The sequence below is a fragment of the Rhipicephalus microplus genome, chromosome 1 (assembly GCF_043290135.1).
Source record: "Rhipicephalus microplus isolate Deutch F79 chromosome 1, USDA_Rmic, whole genome shotgun sequence".
NCBI classification, from domain to species: Eukaryota; Metazoa; Arthropoda; class Arachnida; order Ixodida; family Ixodidae; genus Rhipicephalus; species Rhipicephalus microplus.
In genome coordinates this window covers 205,787,170-205,803,931 of record NC_134700.1, presented here as the reverse complement: position 1 = coordinate 205,803,931, position 16,762 = coordinate 205,787,170, and the positions used below count along the sequence as shown (strand labels likewise).

General features: G+C 45.2%; 1 protein-coding gene and 1 long non-coding RNA gene across 2 annotated transcripts; one reads left to right on the top strand and one right to left on the bottom strand.

Moving 5' to 3' along the window:
* Positions 1-2,003: 2,003 nt before the first annotated feature.
* Positions 2,004-6,420, bottom strand: LOC119167473 (E3 ubiquitin-protein ligase MARCHF8). The gene is made up of 4 exons (XM_037418955.2): positions 6,242-6,420; positions 4,871-4,983; positions 3,821-4,041; positions 2,004-2,224 (listed from the first exon to the last, which is right to left on the bottom strand). Exons 1-4 carry the CDS (start codon positions 6,393-6,395, stop codon positions 2,155-2,157), a joined length of 558 nt encoding a protein of 185 aa, XP_037274852.2. The 5' UTR covers positions 6,396-6,420; the 3' UTR covers positions 2,004-2,154.
* Positions 6,421-13,774: 7,354 nt separating this feature from the next.
* LOC119160179 (uncharacterized) lies at positions 13,775-15,843 on the top strand. The gene is made up of 2 exons (XR_005108269.2): positions 13,775-14,091; positions 15,601-15,843. It is a non-coding gene; the product is annotated as an uncharacterized LOC119160179 (long non-coding RNA).
* Positions 15,844-16,762: the final 919 nt, after the last annotated feature.

Below are 16,762 nucleotides of genomic sequence, written 5' to 3'. Positions count from 1 at the left end.
GGGATTCGATCCCGCGACCTGCGGGTCAGCAGCCGAGTACCTTAGCCACTAGACCACTGCGGTGGGGCCACGGGACCTTACAGGAAGTGGGTTGAGAGGTACACATGGGAGTACATCGTGTACAAATAAGTCAAGCTAGACATTGATAATAACAACCAAAACAGCGTAGTGTGGTAATCAGTGAGCAAATGGTTACAGTATAGACTAAATTGAACAAAATATAATAATGACAACCAAAGCAACAAATAATGCACAACCTCGTAATCAGGATAGGCGAGCTGATAAAAATGAAGTTAGTAGAGATAACGCCGCGAGGCCTAATGGGCCACGACATATCATTGGGAGTGCCCGGCGTTAGGTATAGCACAGTTCAGCACAAAACAAGACTGAGAGAGGGTCTTTAAGAGCTCCGAGCTCTCTGTCCAACTCTCGGCAGACCAGTAGGCCTGCGAACGGACGGAGGACCATGGACTTCCGATAGCGGCATGGGCGCGCTCAACAACTGCGGTGCCCCCCTCCCCCCCCCCCCCTGGGGGGATGTCTGATGTAGGTGGTGTTGGTCTGATCGGGTTCTCCAGGACCGAATAAAGTTGATTTCACCTTCACATTTCAACATTTCGTGCAACCACGCTGGATGCGAATGTAAACTGTCTTCCCAACATCTGAATCTAGAGAAGCGTTATGTTCCAGTGAGAAGTGTCGATACGTTACAGTGAACGCCTTATCTACACTTATCTGCAAGCAAACTATTGCAAATGTGCAATTAAATTGCCCAGTTTCAAGCTATAACTGCGAGAATAGCCTGACATAATTTGTCTAAGGGCTCACCTCAAGAATTTATGTATAGCTACTTCAGTTTACCTTGCCTAGCAACACTTGACTACAGTGCCACTGCTACAATTGTGTCCCTAAGACAAGCTACTTGATATCAGTCATGGGCACGTACCATTACACCAATAAAATGCATCAGCTTTACAGTTACAGTTATACAGGGTCGAAAAAGTAATCTGTTAAAGTTACAGTTGCTGTGTACAAATAGCTACGCTTCCACAATTGTGTAACACTAAGCAATAGATCACAAATGAAATGAACGAGTTTATTTAATAAAAACGTTCGAATGCATGCAGTGGGAAAACCACAAAAAAAAAGAGGCGAATTACACGTAAATACGGGTAAAAAGGAAGTTAAAAAAAAAAGAAACGCCGGGCCTGCATGGAAGGCGCAGCACAGTCACAGCGAAAGCTAGAAGAGCGGCCTTTCAGAGCCTTTTCCAAACTCTCATTGGGTAACTGATGCAAACACAGTTGCTGGGCAACCATCACAGCATTAATGATAATAATTTCTCGGTAGCGGGCCGGCATTCGCTATGCTATTCTTCGTAATTCTTCGGAGAAGCGTGGTATCCACGAAACACTTGCAAAGAATTTTGTGCAAATTGTTTATGCAGTGGCTGACGACTATGAGGAATTGTGCTTAAGTGGGTATGCGCCATAGTTAATAGGTGATGAACAACAAGCTTTCGTAATGGGTTGGAGTGTTAGACGACTCACTCGTTACGCTATTCACATTGTGCGACACCTCGGTGTTCTTTTACTGTTCTAAAACGCTTCATTACTCATACTAACGCGATTCCTTTCCCGACATCAAGCCTACCTAAGGCAAGCTATAGCGAACAAGTCCCAAGCACCGGTGTGGCTCAGTGGTAGAATACCGAGTTGGCACGCAGCGGACCGGGGTTCGTTCCCCACTCGGGAGAGAGACAGCTTTGCAGCCACTGTGCCAGTTGTCACGTGATCACTGAGGGCGGTCGGGAGCTTTGGGTGGGGCGGAGCACACGCACCGCGACGTCGGTACAAGAGTCTCATGTATGTGGACGGCGCGTATACCATCGTTTCCAAACGTGGAACAGACCAGTAGTGCTCGTTTTTTAAAGAACGGCCTTTTAAACGGCCTTTTAAAGAAACAGCATGTATGACTGAGACAAGACATTGTCAATATTTCGGTTAACGTTTACACGAATATTTATTTTGATAGCACTGTAAAATGCGCCACTGCGCTGACCGGCATAGGTAATGCATCACGCAACTTTCTTATGCGCGGCTGCGCAAGCTGCGTGTTGATGTGCGTGGATGAGCAGAGTGCCGAGGAGCAATATCAACGGGCAGGAGTGCCAGCCGTCGAGAGGGGAAGAGACTTCCAGTTGAGGTAAGCCTGGAAATATAGCCTGCAAAATGAACCATTCTGAAGGAAAGACTTTAAGCTATACACGGTGACATATATGTAGGGTAATCTTAATAATAAGAGCATTATGCAAAGAATTTAGGGTGCTTAGAAAATACGGGTGCTTAGAACAAATGTAGGCAATCTTCCACTGCTATAATAAAAGGCACTGCGCTTGTGGGAGTTCAAGAAATGTACCAATCTGTCTGGCAAGCAATCAAAAATTGGACCTAGCCGAACTTCGCAGTTAAAACTTCACCTCCCCCTTACAGTTAACAGGGCACACAAGCAAAGCACAACGAAGCACAACGTAAAAGCGGGCCAAACTCGGTGCTCGTTAACGTGAATCAATGCAATGAAATACTGGTCCTCATTCACATAATGGCTTTCTTGCGTACTCCATCAGACAGCCAAACAATAAGTGAGCTGAAATTATCAAATGTTATCGAGTACAGTCGCACCATCTGATTCATGCAGACTTCTAAGCAGATGTCGACGTCATGCCAACGAAGTGCCACATAAGGGCCCCATAACGAGCGTCTCCTCTGTCGGTGCTCTTCAAGAGGTGCCGCTTTTGAGATAAGCTGCACAGGTAATACAAAATATCTGAGTGCCAAGTGTGAACTACATATGTGAACTACATTCATGCTAGCGCGACTTGTGCATGCTGTTAATGCACTTGGTATTACACGTCTCTGGCATTCTATATGACCTTTTAATGTTGAACAAAGATAACAGCACAGCGCTGTCATCAAGAGGAGGAGAACGTATAAGGACGCATTCCTTTCTTAATCCACGTGTTTTTAAGACGCAATGCATAGGTGTCTGCTCTGCGTATACGCAAAAATTGCCTGTCAACGGCGTTGACTCGTATGGTGAAAACAAAAATCCTCATCGCACAGTGACTGTCCCTATATGACGGCTCCCTGCCATCATAGATCGCCGAAATTTGTGACGTCAACATGACGTAACCATAGGGTTACGTAACGCGACGTCACATGATGATGTTATCACGTGACATCGTCGCTTGGTCAAAGTTGAACCGATCACAGAGGCAGTGCAAAATCAAGTTTGGTGCAATGACTAGCGGTTGTTTCGTGTACAAATACAACTGATGAGCGAAGCTCCTTAGAAATAGGACGCAAACGACTCTGCGCCTGATCCCACTGCTGGCTTTCGGGAAGGCGGTAGGGTGGGGAGCGAATGGGGAGAGCGTTTGCTGCGCTCGGGGGCGGGAGCGACTCAACGAGTGAGTGTGCGGTGTGCGCGGCGCAGCGGGAGCCATCAGTCGATGCGCCTGAGCTCCCGCTGCGCCAGGAGCACGCACCTGTTGTTTTGCTTGGCGTTCTTGCAAGGCGCTGGGAGCTTCGACGGCGACAGTGGGGTGCGGGCCTTAGAAGCTTCGCTCCTAAGTAGTTTTCGTAGGGGGGAGGGGAGGATCTATACGTCCGCTGAGAAAAAAAGACACCTTTCACCTTCAAGTCGCCTTAAGTGAATGTATTAGAAACCTTATGATGGCTTTTTTTTCTTTTTTTAACCTCGCCCCCTTCGGCAGTCATCGTTTATTTCGTCTACGCAGATGCTCGAAACCGACACTGACCAGAAGTTGTAGGATGCGTATCCGATCCAGGAGGCCGTGTGCAGCATGAGGAAGATGGCGGCCACGAAGGCGATGAAACGCGGCAGGCCGGCCAGTGTGCGAGCCGCCTGCAGCCAAGCCAGAACCAGCACTACGGCCATCGAGACGGCGAGCGCCACGTTGAACAGCAGCCGCCGCTGATGGTCTGACGTCTCGTCGCTCAGGAGCCACTCGCGGAATGACTGCGCGGAGCAAAACCGGCGCTAACCGACGCATGAAGTTAACGCGTAAGCTATCATTTAACACAACTAGTGCTTACGGTTAGCGCTTCTTCCGACGTCACGCACATCGCACTCAGACAAGTGACAATACATGCAGGATACAAATAAATCGCTGCTTATGACGTCCGGAGACAGCACACGGGCAGTGAGAATAAGTATTTCTGGATTACTTTCAAACGACAACACAGGACACAAAATCGTCTAATTGTGCAAACACGGCTCCGTCTGGGAGTTGTCCGCCTCTGGGGCACAGCGGTGATGGTGCTCGCGAGTGCTGACCTTAATGTTGTGAACTCTATCGTGTCGGCGCCGGTCACAATCAGATGAAGGTGAAGTGACAGGGGCCCGTGAACTGTAGTGCCAGTGCTCAGTTAAGGATCCCCAGCTGGTCCTGATTTCTGGAGCCCTACAGTGAGGTGTGATAATCTATCGTGGTTTTGACTAGTAAGACCCTGGGTATTACTGCGTTTGTTCGCCCTGTCCCATATAAGATTGAGTATCGCGCTCTGCGTAATATTCTGACTGGCTAAGAACTTCCTATTCTGTGGCGTGAATAAAGGTAGCGAAATCGTGCATATATACACACAATTACAGGGACTTGTCACGACCGATTACCAATTTAACGATCATTTACGTGAACTCCTCAGGGCACTCGAAATCAATTCGAGGTGTAGCTAGACGTCTGGAAACACAACCAATTGTCGACTTTTACGTAGATGTGCCACTAATTCAACGAACTCTCGAGATGACGAAACCGCGCATGACTGTGTGCCATGTGGCGCACGCTCACCTTTTGTTGCTCCCAACGGATGACGAAGTCGTAGCGACACACCGGACAGAAGTACAAATTGTGCTGGTAGACCTGGGTTGTAACGCAGTTGGCGTGGGCGTAGCCGAGCTCTCCTGCGCAGTAATTAAAAGTTATCCGACTCAGAGATCTTGCCTAACATACATAAAGAAGAGAGTTCATCAGCTCAGGGAAAAATTTAATGGTTCGCTTTGCGGAGGCTCTGGTTAAAGGTCACGACTCATGAGCGTCGTTATGTTGCTAATGTCTTAATAAATCTCTGGTAACTCGACATGCAATATTGATAGTCTACCACTCTATGGCTCCCCGCTTGTCTGTCATCTGGAAAACGATATTTTACGGTCTCCTGCACAGCCTCAGGTTAGCGTTTACGAACTAATGCAATAAGAGTACGCTCAATACCAGACTGATGGCGCAAGATAGAGACCAGTAGTGAAGTACTTTAATTGGATGGCAGTGCTCTTCGAAGTGGTGGTGGTAAATAAATATCTGGAGGCGACCCTAATTATTTACTTAGGTGTCCGATAGTCGTATTGACATTCGAGCACCCCGGTGTATTCCTCAGAGCAAGTTTGTGTTTCGCGTGCTGCCTCAACTGGTTTTGGAGGCCGCGTAAAAAAAAGCGGGAGGTTAAGATTTTCTCCGCCAGATGCCGCCACGATCTAAGCTACTCTGACGTCCATAGTTTTGTCTAGGAACGTTAAGCTGCTCTAGAGAGCTTTCATGTGAGCGAACACGTGGCACAGAGACGCGCAGATAAAGGCTCCTCAGGCCACTCGCAAAAAGAGACGAAAAGAAAAACAAGAACAAACAAAAGAAAACATATGTCCTTCCGTTAACTTAATAAATTATTTTAATTAATTTTTATACAACAAAGTGACCTTGGGTTGAAATAATATTCTCCGACATCAAATGTATCCATCATAAGTCTTTATTACAATAAAAAAAAACAATTTATTACTTGTTTTCAATTTTACTAGGCATTTCCTGAATATTCATGAAACCAAAAGTGCCCGAGCCAAGAAGAAACGAAAACGTTCCTCACTGCCAGGCCACTGAAGTACAACTTCAAAAAACCTTAACGCCGTTTTGTAAGCCACGAACATCAAACGCTAGCGTTTACTCAGTGAAACCGCCTAACGTTACCTTAAATCTCGTATCGAAAAAAGCGTGGTTGGTCAGTGTGCCGGGAGCAATGAATGTAACGGAATCGCATTCAAGTCAAAGGACGATCTGTCACACTCAATATCACACCGTCACCCCTAAGGTGCAGCCGAGGCTCCACCACACCTGTACAATGGCCGAATTCGTTCCAACTACATTCCGCCAGCGCACACCATCGATCGCACTGACCTTTGCAGTGACATGGCGTCACCATGCAGAGCTGGTCGTTGGTGCCCTGGCAGAAGCGGCAAACGCGCAAAGGCAGTCCAGCACACGTCGATGGACTCGGAATCGGGGTCGGAGCCGGAGCCACGGACTCGCCACCACTCCCGTGGTCGGCCATTTCTTCTTCTTCCTCCGCTTCTCATTCCGATTATCTTTCAGCTTTCCTGATGATGATGTCGTTCCTTCGCATACACCTCGTACTCCCGCTAAAACTAGATTCATACGTGAGGGCGAAATCCCGCTGCTCCGTGGACCGAATAGTCTCGTGATTCGTTGAATATCACGTGAATAGTCACATAATAGTCACGTGATAAAACCGCTGATGTTACCCGATGAATGTTCTCGATAATTAGAAAGTTCTGACAGCTGATGAAAAAAAATAAAGAAACGGGTCATTTGTGAACGAAAATAAATAAGTAGCGTAAGATAAACCTTAATAAGAAATTGTCTTTATCTCAGAAAGATAATCACCCGCAGAATCGTAAGCGATTCTACGGCTGAGACACAGGGAGTGCCCCGGTGCACCAATAAACGGCCTCTCTCCTGTCTTGAAGCTGTATGTAATCCTTCCGCACCGAGAACTATAACCGCGTGTTCCATTAAAGCGAAAGCTACGTATTTCTCAAGCAAACGGCACTTCGCACAGAACTTCGGTAAATTCGTTTTCGCAAAAGCGTGAATGCGAAACGGTACAGAACACAGATTGAGACGACGGCCCCTAGCGCAGCAGAGAGAGACAAAAAGAATATCTTGCTGAATTAGCCCGGCTTTAACTATTTAATCACTAAAAATTGATACTTCAAATCAGTATATTCACTTTAAATTATATGAATGACACCGCAGAATATACTGAAAAAAAAAAAACTCACCGTCTGCCCAGCCAATTTTCTGCACTGGGTACGAGCCACGCAGAGAGAGAAAAACAAAAATACTGCCTTGAAAATATTAGTAAATATGAGCCAGTTTTTATAAGGTGACAAAACAAAACAAAACAAAAAAGTGAGGATTTATTTATTTATTTATTTATATATTTATGATACCCTCAGGGCCAAAGGCATTACAGAGGGGAGTGGTGTGAGAGCAAGGAACAACAAAGAAAAAAAAGCACAAAGACGTAATATACAACATACAATAACATCATTAATACAATGTAATTAAAGAACATTAGAAGAACTCCTGATTATACAATGTTATCTAGAACATTTCGAAACTGTTGGACGTCCTTAATGGATGCAGTGTCAAAAGGAAGGCGATTCCAGTCGCGACTTGTCCGGGGCAAGAAAAAATGAAAGCAATGCATTGTTTTGCACATATCAATTCCAACTTTGCGCGCATGGTCAACACGACTTGATTGATAGTGTGGCCTAGGTATAAGCTCGCCACGCAGCACGGGGTGGTGATACAGCTTATGAAAAAATAGTTAGTCGCGAAATTTGACGCCTAGTGGAGAGAGATGGGAGGGCCAAATCAGATTTCATTCTAGTAATGCTCGCGGTTCGATGGTGATTGCCTAGCACAAATCTAACAGAATTATTTATAGAGTGGCAGCGGCTATTTTCTAAGAGTACGAAATGGGGTGCTGTTCGCTTGGCTTCACCCTGATAACGGCTACGTAGCAACGCAGACAGTGTGTGGTATACAGAAGACGCTCAGCCGAGACATATGGGCTGTGTCGTAGACCGAGTATAGATCTGTGACGCCAGAGAAGACTCGACAAGCATCACTCATATGAGCCACTACACAATGAGATGTTTCATACTTTAATTCATCGGCACTTGGGCTTGCACCTCGGAGTCGTTTTAGCGATAAGAGACTGTCGCAACACTTTTCTCGCTGTTTCCACCATTGGCACAAGGCAAGCGTTGCGCGGTGTAGCGATGGACCGTGTCACCATTGTCACCGACATAGCGAACTATCGACATCCCCGCAGTGTTTTGTGACGTCCCTCGCCTCAGGAAAGACCTGACAAGTTGCTCGAACGCGAGGAATCGATTGGCAATCGCCCCCACGTACACATACTTCGTCAATGCTATTTATTTATCGGCAAGCTTTATCGGTGGGATGACTCACTGAACTCAAGGGTCCCGGTAGCTGTGCAGTGACAGCAACACAGCCGCAATCTGGAGCATCAACGAACGCTACCGGCTCCACTTTCTCACGCGGTCCCGTCAACATTTTCTGTAATAAACATAAATGCTCGAAGTGTCGTCAACAAATCGGTCGATCTAGAAAGCGTCCTCATTGCTTATGATCCCGACGTCACAATCCTTACTGAAACATGGCTTCCAAATGACATTCCCGACTCGGCAGTAATTCCTAGCTCTCATGAAATCGTTCGTCACGACCGAGGTGCAAAGGGGGGCGGTGTAGCGATAGTGCTGAAAAAGGGCATGGATTTTAAGGTTTTGTTGCACGGGACGTGCGTCGAAATGACTTGGATAGTTCTTCGGCATAAAAATTTGAGCATGCTCATTGGCGCTGTCTACAGGCCGCCCAATTCCGATATAGCGGTACTCGAAGCTTTGCAAGATTTTTTGCTCGAACAAAGCAAACGTTATACCCACATTCTTGTAGGAGGTGATTTAAATCTGCCAAAAATAAACTGGGATCACTTTTGCGTTACAACACCCTGCCAGCACTCCGAATTGCTACTTGATATAGCGTTTTCCTGTAGCATGACGCAACTTGTAAAGACTCCTACGCGTGTCACTGCAGGCACGAGTTCGATTCTGGACCTTATTTTTGTTTCTGAGTCTATTTGCAAGTTTAACAACACAATTGAAGTTGTACCAGGTATATCGGACCACGAACTAGTAATATTTAAAACCAACATGTTGTGTACTCCCTCGGCTACCCAAGTATGTAGATTCCTCAATTTTAATACTGCTTCGGACGAAAGTATTTTGGACCTCCTAGAGGAGGAGTATGACAAAATTACTAACAAACATCTTCATAATCGCTGTGACGTTAACCAGCTATGGTCGCACTTTAAGACAACCGTTCACAAATGTATAAGTTCGTTCGTTCCGGAGAAAGTGAAAAAAATACACGGCCGTAGTCCTTGGATTACGCGCGAAATACTCCATCTAAAACGCAAGATAAAACGCCTGTCATGCTCAAAAACACAACCACGTAGTGCTGCTCTGACGAGCCTCCGCGCCGAACTGCGCAACAAGATTAAAAGCTCCAAATTTCATTTCTTCAACGTAAAAATGCACAACTTTCTCACAACCAATCCAAGAAAATTTTGGATGCACCTCTCCGACAAAAAAGTGAAAGTGACAAAAATTAAAACCAAGGACGCGGACGTGACTGATGCCAGCTGCATAGCGACAGCATTTAACGACTACTTCTCTTCTGTTTTTTTGCGAACGGATGACACCCCTCCTGATTTCCACGTAAACAATCTCGAACTGCCAGACTTGATTTTAACAGATGAAGGCATCTTGTCAGCTCTACTTCATCTTAACACAAAAAAATCGGCTGGGCCAGATGAAATACCTAATGCTTTTCTTTATCGGTACGCCGAGTGGTGTTCCAAATACTTAGGCTTAATATTTAGGGAAAGCCTGTTACAAGGCGAAGTTCCAGTAGATTGGAAGAAGGGTAAATTGGTACCCATTCATAAATCAGGTGATAAATATGACGTGAAAAACTACCGCCCTATTTCGTTGTTATGTACAGCCGGCAAGGTTATGGAACACTTCCTTTTCAAACACTTAAGTTCATTTCTGGAGAGTAACCATTTTTTTCCCCAAATCAACACGGTTTCCGGCAAGGCTTTTCAACCACCACACAGTTAATTCACACTACTGATGACTTTCTAAAAACACTTGACAAAGGCGGACAAATTGATGCGATTTTTTTAGACTTCGAAAAAGCTTTCGACCGAGTTTCCCATTCCCATTTGATGTTTAAAATTCGCCGAATCCTAACCAATGAAATAATTCTTCGATGGCTTGATTGTTATCTATCCCACCGACACCAACACGTTCGGATAGCAGATAAAAATTCTTCTTCCGCTCCCGTGCATTCTGGGGTACCGCAGGGCTCTGTCCTAGGACCACTTTTATTTTTAGTTTATCTAAATGACATGTCATCCGAATCTACTGTGCAGTGTCGTTTTTTCGCGGATGACTGCGTTGCGTACCTGCCCATTCAATCAAGAACAGATCACGCCACCCTAAATGAATACTTATCGGTTATTACAGCATGGTGTAACTCCTGGAAAATGAGCCTCAACATAGCACAGTGCGTCAAGATGACCATAACACGTAAAAAAATCCCTCGGAATTCACTTACATGTTAAACAACACTGCTATAACAACCGTTAACCAGTACAAATACCTTGGTCTGACAATCACTTCTAATTTGAGCTGGAAAACTCATATCGAAGGTATAACATCAGCAGCACTGCGGCGATTGTGGTTCTTAAAGCATCGCATGAGGCACTGCACCAGCAAAACAAAACTAGTCGCTTACACTACATTAGTACGCCCATTGTTGGAATATGCTGACGTTGTATGGGATCCTCACGCACAAACAGAAATATACTTACTAGAACGAGTCCAAAATAAATCCCTTCGGTTTATTTACCACGCGTACAGTAGACACTGTTCAGTCACTGAACTCCGTAATAGATCTGCTCTTCCCACATTGGAGTCCCGTAGAAAGCTACATCGCTTAAAATTCCTTTATAACATAGTCAACGGACACTCAGGACTCGCCTTTAACACTTATATGCAGTACAATACATCGCGAAAAACTCGGAACAAGCATGATAACACCATAGTGGTGCCGCTTACAAAAACAAATTCTCGGCGATATTCATTCTTTCCACGAACAATTTCCGACTGGAATGAACTACCTCATGACGTCACCAGCATCGCAGCGCCCGACGCATTCTTATCAGCTGCCACTGCCTGTTTGTAGTAAAAGCTGTATGGTCGTATGTGCAGATTTCAATTCTTCTAATGATGTTTTTACACTTCGTGTTAGGAACAAAAATTTGGATTGTATTTTCGATACCGCTCTTGTGTTGCTCCTGTAACCCGAGTATTCATGTTCCACGCAAACCTGTTATGTGGTGATTTCATTTCTGCGCCGTGAAGTGTAGTGTTATATGTGGCTGCAAGTATGAAAGTTTGTATCACTCCTGCCTTGGCCACCAAGAGGTGGCTGGCAGTATGCAATAAATAAATAAAATTTGATGCGGTCGAGTACTTCTGATAGTGCCCACTGTCACTTTCGGGTAAGAAAGAGCCGAAACAAACGGTACTGAAAGGACACAAAGAATCAATGAGGTGTGGCAATCAATCTTTATCGACCGGTGTTGACGCCAGTGCAGCTTCTATAGCCCTCCATACGCGAGCAAGAACGATAGTGCTGCCTTCGCAGGCCGAACCGTCTGCTTGTCCTAACTCTCTGCCAAGGACGCGACAATTAACTCGCTCGCGCAAATGAACACGACGATTCTGGATGCAGTATTTGGACAGCCAAAAATGATGCGATTGCAAATACCAGATCGCCAGCCAGTGACAATGGCATTTACACAGCTTCGAAAGAGAAACGCAAAGGTGAACACCCGGCTGGTCACTTTGTAAGAATGGATCTCAAACACGGGGGACGCGGCTCTTACATGACTGTCTTCGTCTTTTTCCCCCCTTTTGTAGGTACTTTCATGAACCTTCAACCCTCTGTGGGCTACTGCCCTTATCAGGGGAGCGAGGCCGTTGCAGAAGGTTTCCCTCGAATTCCGAAGAGGTGACTTCGCAGTGAACCAAGGCTTCACCTCCGAGAATACCATGTTTTCCATCTCTCTTCCCCTCGCCCCTTCCCCACCCCCCGCTTCGAAAGAAAGAGAAGACAGGAGGTGGCGAGCAGAGGAAAAGGCCCGGTATCGGCGTGTTTCTCAAATATCGACGTCAATTCGCCTTCTGATATGGCCCATGTATAAAATATGACGATGGCCTCCTTCCAAATGGCAACGTTAACTGGCATTTTGTTCAAATTGCCCGCTGCCACCAGCGAGCCCCAACCTTCTTAACGGTGCCGGCCTTTGAAGGACTAAATATTGTTAACCTCTGCCCCTCAACTTTCATTTAAACAGAGCTGCTCTTGCAGCTTACACTAATTGTTGATTTTGCGGAGTCCACGAGAAAACTGTTTGTCATGTCATTTCTTGTAAAAGGTACTACAACGCGTTGCCCGAAATTTCATTTGGTGCCTTCGTTCGATTCCTCAGATTAGATTTGAATACGCTCAATGTGGTTTTGTTGGTGGCTTCGTACTTAGCGTACAGTGACCCTAAGGTTGTCGGTGCCTCGTCAATGTTTATTAGGCGTTCAAAGAGAGTGCAGGCTGGACAATCATTCTGAACTAGTAATGCCCTGGTTTTCCGAATTGTTTAATTTGTTGGTTCAATTTCTTCACTTCATTTTCATATATGGATTTCATCTTTATCTATTCCTAACATGCGAATTTCTTGTTTTTCAGTATTTTAATTATTGTAAGGAACATAATCTAACTTATAATTCAAGAATTTTTTTACAGACTACCCGGTTCTGGCCAATCCCCAAGCGTGATTGTGTGCACGCACAGTGTTGTGCTCTCCTCTACTCTATCGTGCCTATGGCCCGCTAGGTGAGGTGAGTTTGAGACCACTGCTTTAGTATGTGCACTATAACAGCAGATTCGTAGTTACCTTTTCCAAGGTTCGCAGTTGCACGGGTTGTAGGCGGTCCTGTTCTTAACCACAGTCGTCACATGAGCATGCAGCTGCAGCCCTACAAGACGACGCATGTCACGGCAGCAAAAACATCCATGCTGCTCAAATGGCAAACCTGAACAAGAAGCACGCGATAAATTCAAAAGGGACTTTTTTCGGACAGACGTTTCGGATCTACTTGAAGGGTGTTTGGTCGACGTCAATTCTGTGTCACGTGCTAACCAGCTGCACTGGCTCATCCACCTACAAAGAGTGGAATGGCTAATTATCTAGCTTTGGGACTGTCGACGGGTTCTCGAACACAGCGGCCTCGTTTTGCTGGAGGGGCGAGGGATGCTAAAACACCAGTGTACTTACGTTCAGGTTCCGGTTAATGCTTACCCCACACGCGGGCATAACTTCAGAGGCCTGCGTTTCCTCCTCAAAGTCTTATGCACATACAAGCCTGCACCAAATGCATTAAAGTATGACGTCATGATCCACACAGCCGGTAACCCCACCTTTGGAGAACATTGCCGAGTGCATGAACGCGAGTATTTTTTTAACGGGTATTCTCCCTTTACGGCCCACCTGATAGTCATACCCGGGGTTTGGCACGTAAAACTACTAAATTTTGATGCCTGTGCGTTATTTGTACGTGACGCGCGCAATGTATACGTGACAACACAAATGAACTGGAACATCACGATAGATGGCAAACGAAAGCTGATCACATGTCGGCCAGACGCACCAAGTTGGGAGTCGCGTTCTTTTCAGATTGGCGCATCCGCCCCAGCGTTATCCGATCACGTGACGCTTCTAAAAAAAGACACCGGTATATAATGGGGCCCGCGGGGAGACGTTCGGTCAGATATCGCACTGTCCTCTTCGATATCAGTCGACGAACCTGCGCGCAAGCAGCCTCTCGTCTCAAAACCATGGACCTGGACCTCAGCGTGCTGTTCCACTGCGACTACTGCGGTGACATTCTTCTAGTCTTCTAAGCAAGACAACTATGGTCTTCGAACCACTTATAGCACTCGCATTTTTTTTCGCCCTGCGGATGACGTCCAATTCGCCTCACTGATGACCCTGCATGGTTTAGGATGTGAGAATGTAGCTGTAGTCTGGTGGATTTTCCTTTCTTATTTTTCTTTTCGGGGGAAGAGGGGGAGAGGAAGGGTTGACATTTTTGAAGACTTCTCAGAATTCTTAGAGATCGAAGTATCGATTGAAGGATTGATTGATATGTGGGGTTTAACGTCCCAAAACCACCATATGATTATGAGAGACGCCGTAGTGGAGGGCTCCGGAAATTTTACCACCTGGGGTTCTTTACCATGCACCCAAATGTGAGAACACGGGCCTACAGCATTTCCGCCTCCATTGGAAATGCAGCCGCCGCAGCCGAGATTCGATCCTGTGGGTCAGCAGCCGAGCACCTTAGCCACTAGACCATTGCGGCGGGGTGATCGAAGTATCGAGAAAAAGAAGAAGTTTCATCAAAAATAAACTGAACAGCATGGTGGTCGTCCACAGATATTTACAAGTAACCTCGATTAGTAGTCAACTTACTACAATTCGCGCATATATTTTAATTATTACACTTACGGCACGTCCCAACTGGGTAACTGTAGTCGGCGTGCTTTCCATGCATATCGACTCAAAATAAAATATTAGAGCTGGGCCTATTTCGCATTATGCACCATCAGATTTGCGGCGCAAACGCGCCTTCCAGTTTCTCCCACTTAAACTTGAAACAAGATGCTGGTCTGTGCCTTGAAGCAGGGAAGTAACTGTCACATCTGTACGTGTCTTTCATCATGCTTCCGAAACGAATGACTAGAAAATGGTGTCACTCTAAAGATTATATCGAACCTGATATGCCTTGTGATCTCTACCACTAATTATCAGGCTTTTAAATAAATATCAGTTACTTCTTGTTATTAAACATGTTTTTATGTTTTTAGAGTTTGTAGGCATCTACTACAGCTGATAGATTGCTTATGAGGGAACCTCTAGGAATGTTTTACAGTCTTCGAATAAACAGGTACAGCTTTTACACTTTTAGAACAAGCGGCGTAGTACGAGGTGCACACGCCGCACTATGCTGCTATGATTCATCATCATCATTCATCGGGGTGCTTGTTATCAAAGTGGACAGTGAAGCGAGTGAGGTCCACAAACGAAGATGGGTATGGAGAGTTATCACAGTCCGGACCATGGGCAGCGTGACCACTTTCGCTTACTTTATTTTCCTATAGATTTGTTTGGGTCGTTGGTTAGCTCGAATTTAATGTAACACTTTTTACAGGCTATTCACTGCGATGCATCCGGAATAAAAATTCAGAATACTCATCACTGCTCAAATACTTCATTGCCGGTCCACACACAGTGTTATCCTATAGTCTGTTTTGTAACAAAAAGAGCTATAAGTACACTTGCTGACACGTTTGTACCTAGAATGTAGATTTTTACAAAATTCCCGCATATGCATGGACTTTGCTATAAGCTTTACTTTCAAGTTTTCAGCCGCAAATGGTTGAAACGGGGCGATCGTTGCGTGGGGAGAGAGATTACGAAATGATGTTAGCTTTTGTTTACTTTTTTTTTGCAGGAAGACGCCTATCTCCCGGTCTGCGAACTGCTGTACCGATAACACCTCGGGGCCTCGCTTCAAAGGTAGCCGTCAGGAAGACTGAAGATGGTACCCAAAAATAGTATGTCGCTACAGAATAGAATGAAGAGTAGTATGTCGCTACAGACCTTGTAAGGTGCCGTTATACAATACGTGTATGAAAAATGTTAGTCCCAAACTAAAACAATTTCCTAAATAAAAAGAAGTCATCCTGACAAACAAGTTTGCATTTCTGGTCATTTTAGCCAAGGTAGAAAACAGGCTTGAACTAATAGCACGCCTCTTTACTATGTAATTTATGATTGTGCTGGAACTAAGACAATGAGTTACAGGAAAAGCCTCAAAAGCTATAATTAGTGACTGCACTTGATAATTAACTGTAAATTCTGCATGTCTGAGATCTGCAAGCACGAAGTCATGCGTTCAGCCCATCCGCTACAGCTACACACATATGGGAATAAAACACCCATGTATTGCTTCTGAGCACTGGATTCCAGATGATCATTGTTGATCCGAAAACCTTGAATAGATTGAGCTTTAGCTCCTGTGTTGCGGTTGGTGTACCTTGTCAACGACTTTATTATCGTGCCTTATACCCGAAATAAAATTTCATGTGCATTTTTCTCACCAACTACAATGACCCAGAACAGGCTTCTTAGTAACCATGAAAAATATATCTAGGCGTACAATCACAATAAAATGACTAGTGTTATCTGACAAGCCTCTATCTGAAAATGCTTCGTAAAGATCGGCAATTGGAGACAAATATTTCAGCTACGTAAATGTTTGCTTTACAGAATACATCACAGCTTCCCCCTCCCCCCTACAAACACCCCGCCCCTGAAAAAAAAAAAACAACACTCGCCGTTGATTGCATTCTCAGCTTGAGTGGCTTGTCCGCCTTTTGAACAAAGGATGTGCTACACAGCAGCGTCACTGGAAACTGTGGCAGAGTCATTCTTTAATGTTCTTTCCCCTCAATATGTGGACAACAAAAATAAAGAATACAATATTTGTAAAAACAAAGGACTATGTTTTAGAAACAGTGACAGAGAAATAATACATTTGTCCTTTTAAACGCGTTTGTCGAAAGGCCAGATTTCCTGAGGTGCAAGAAGATCGATCACGCCTATAATTACGC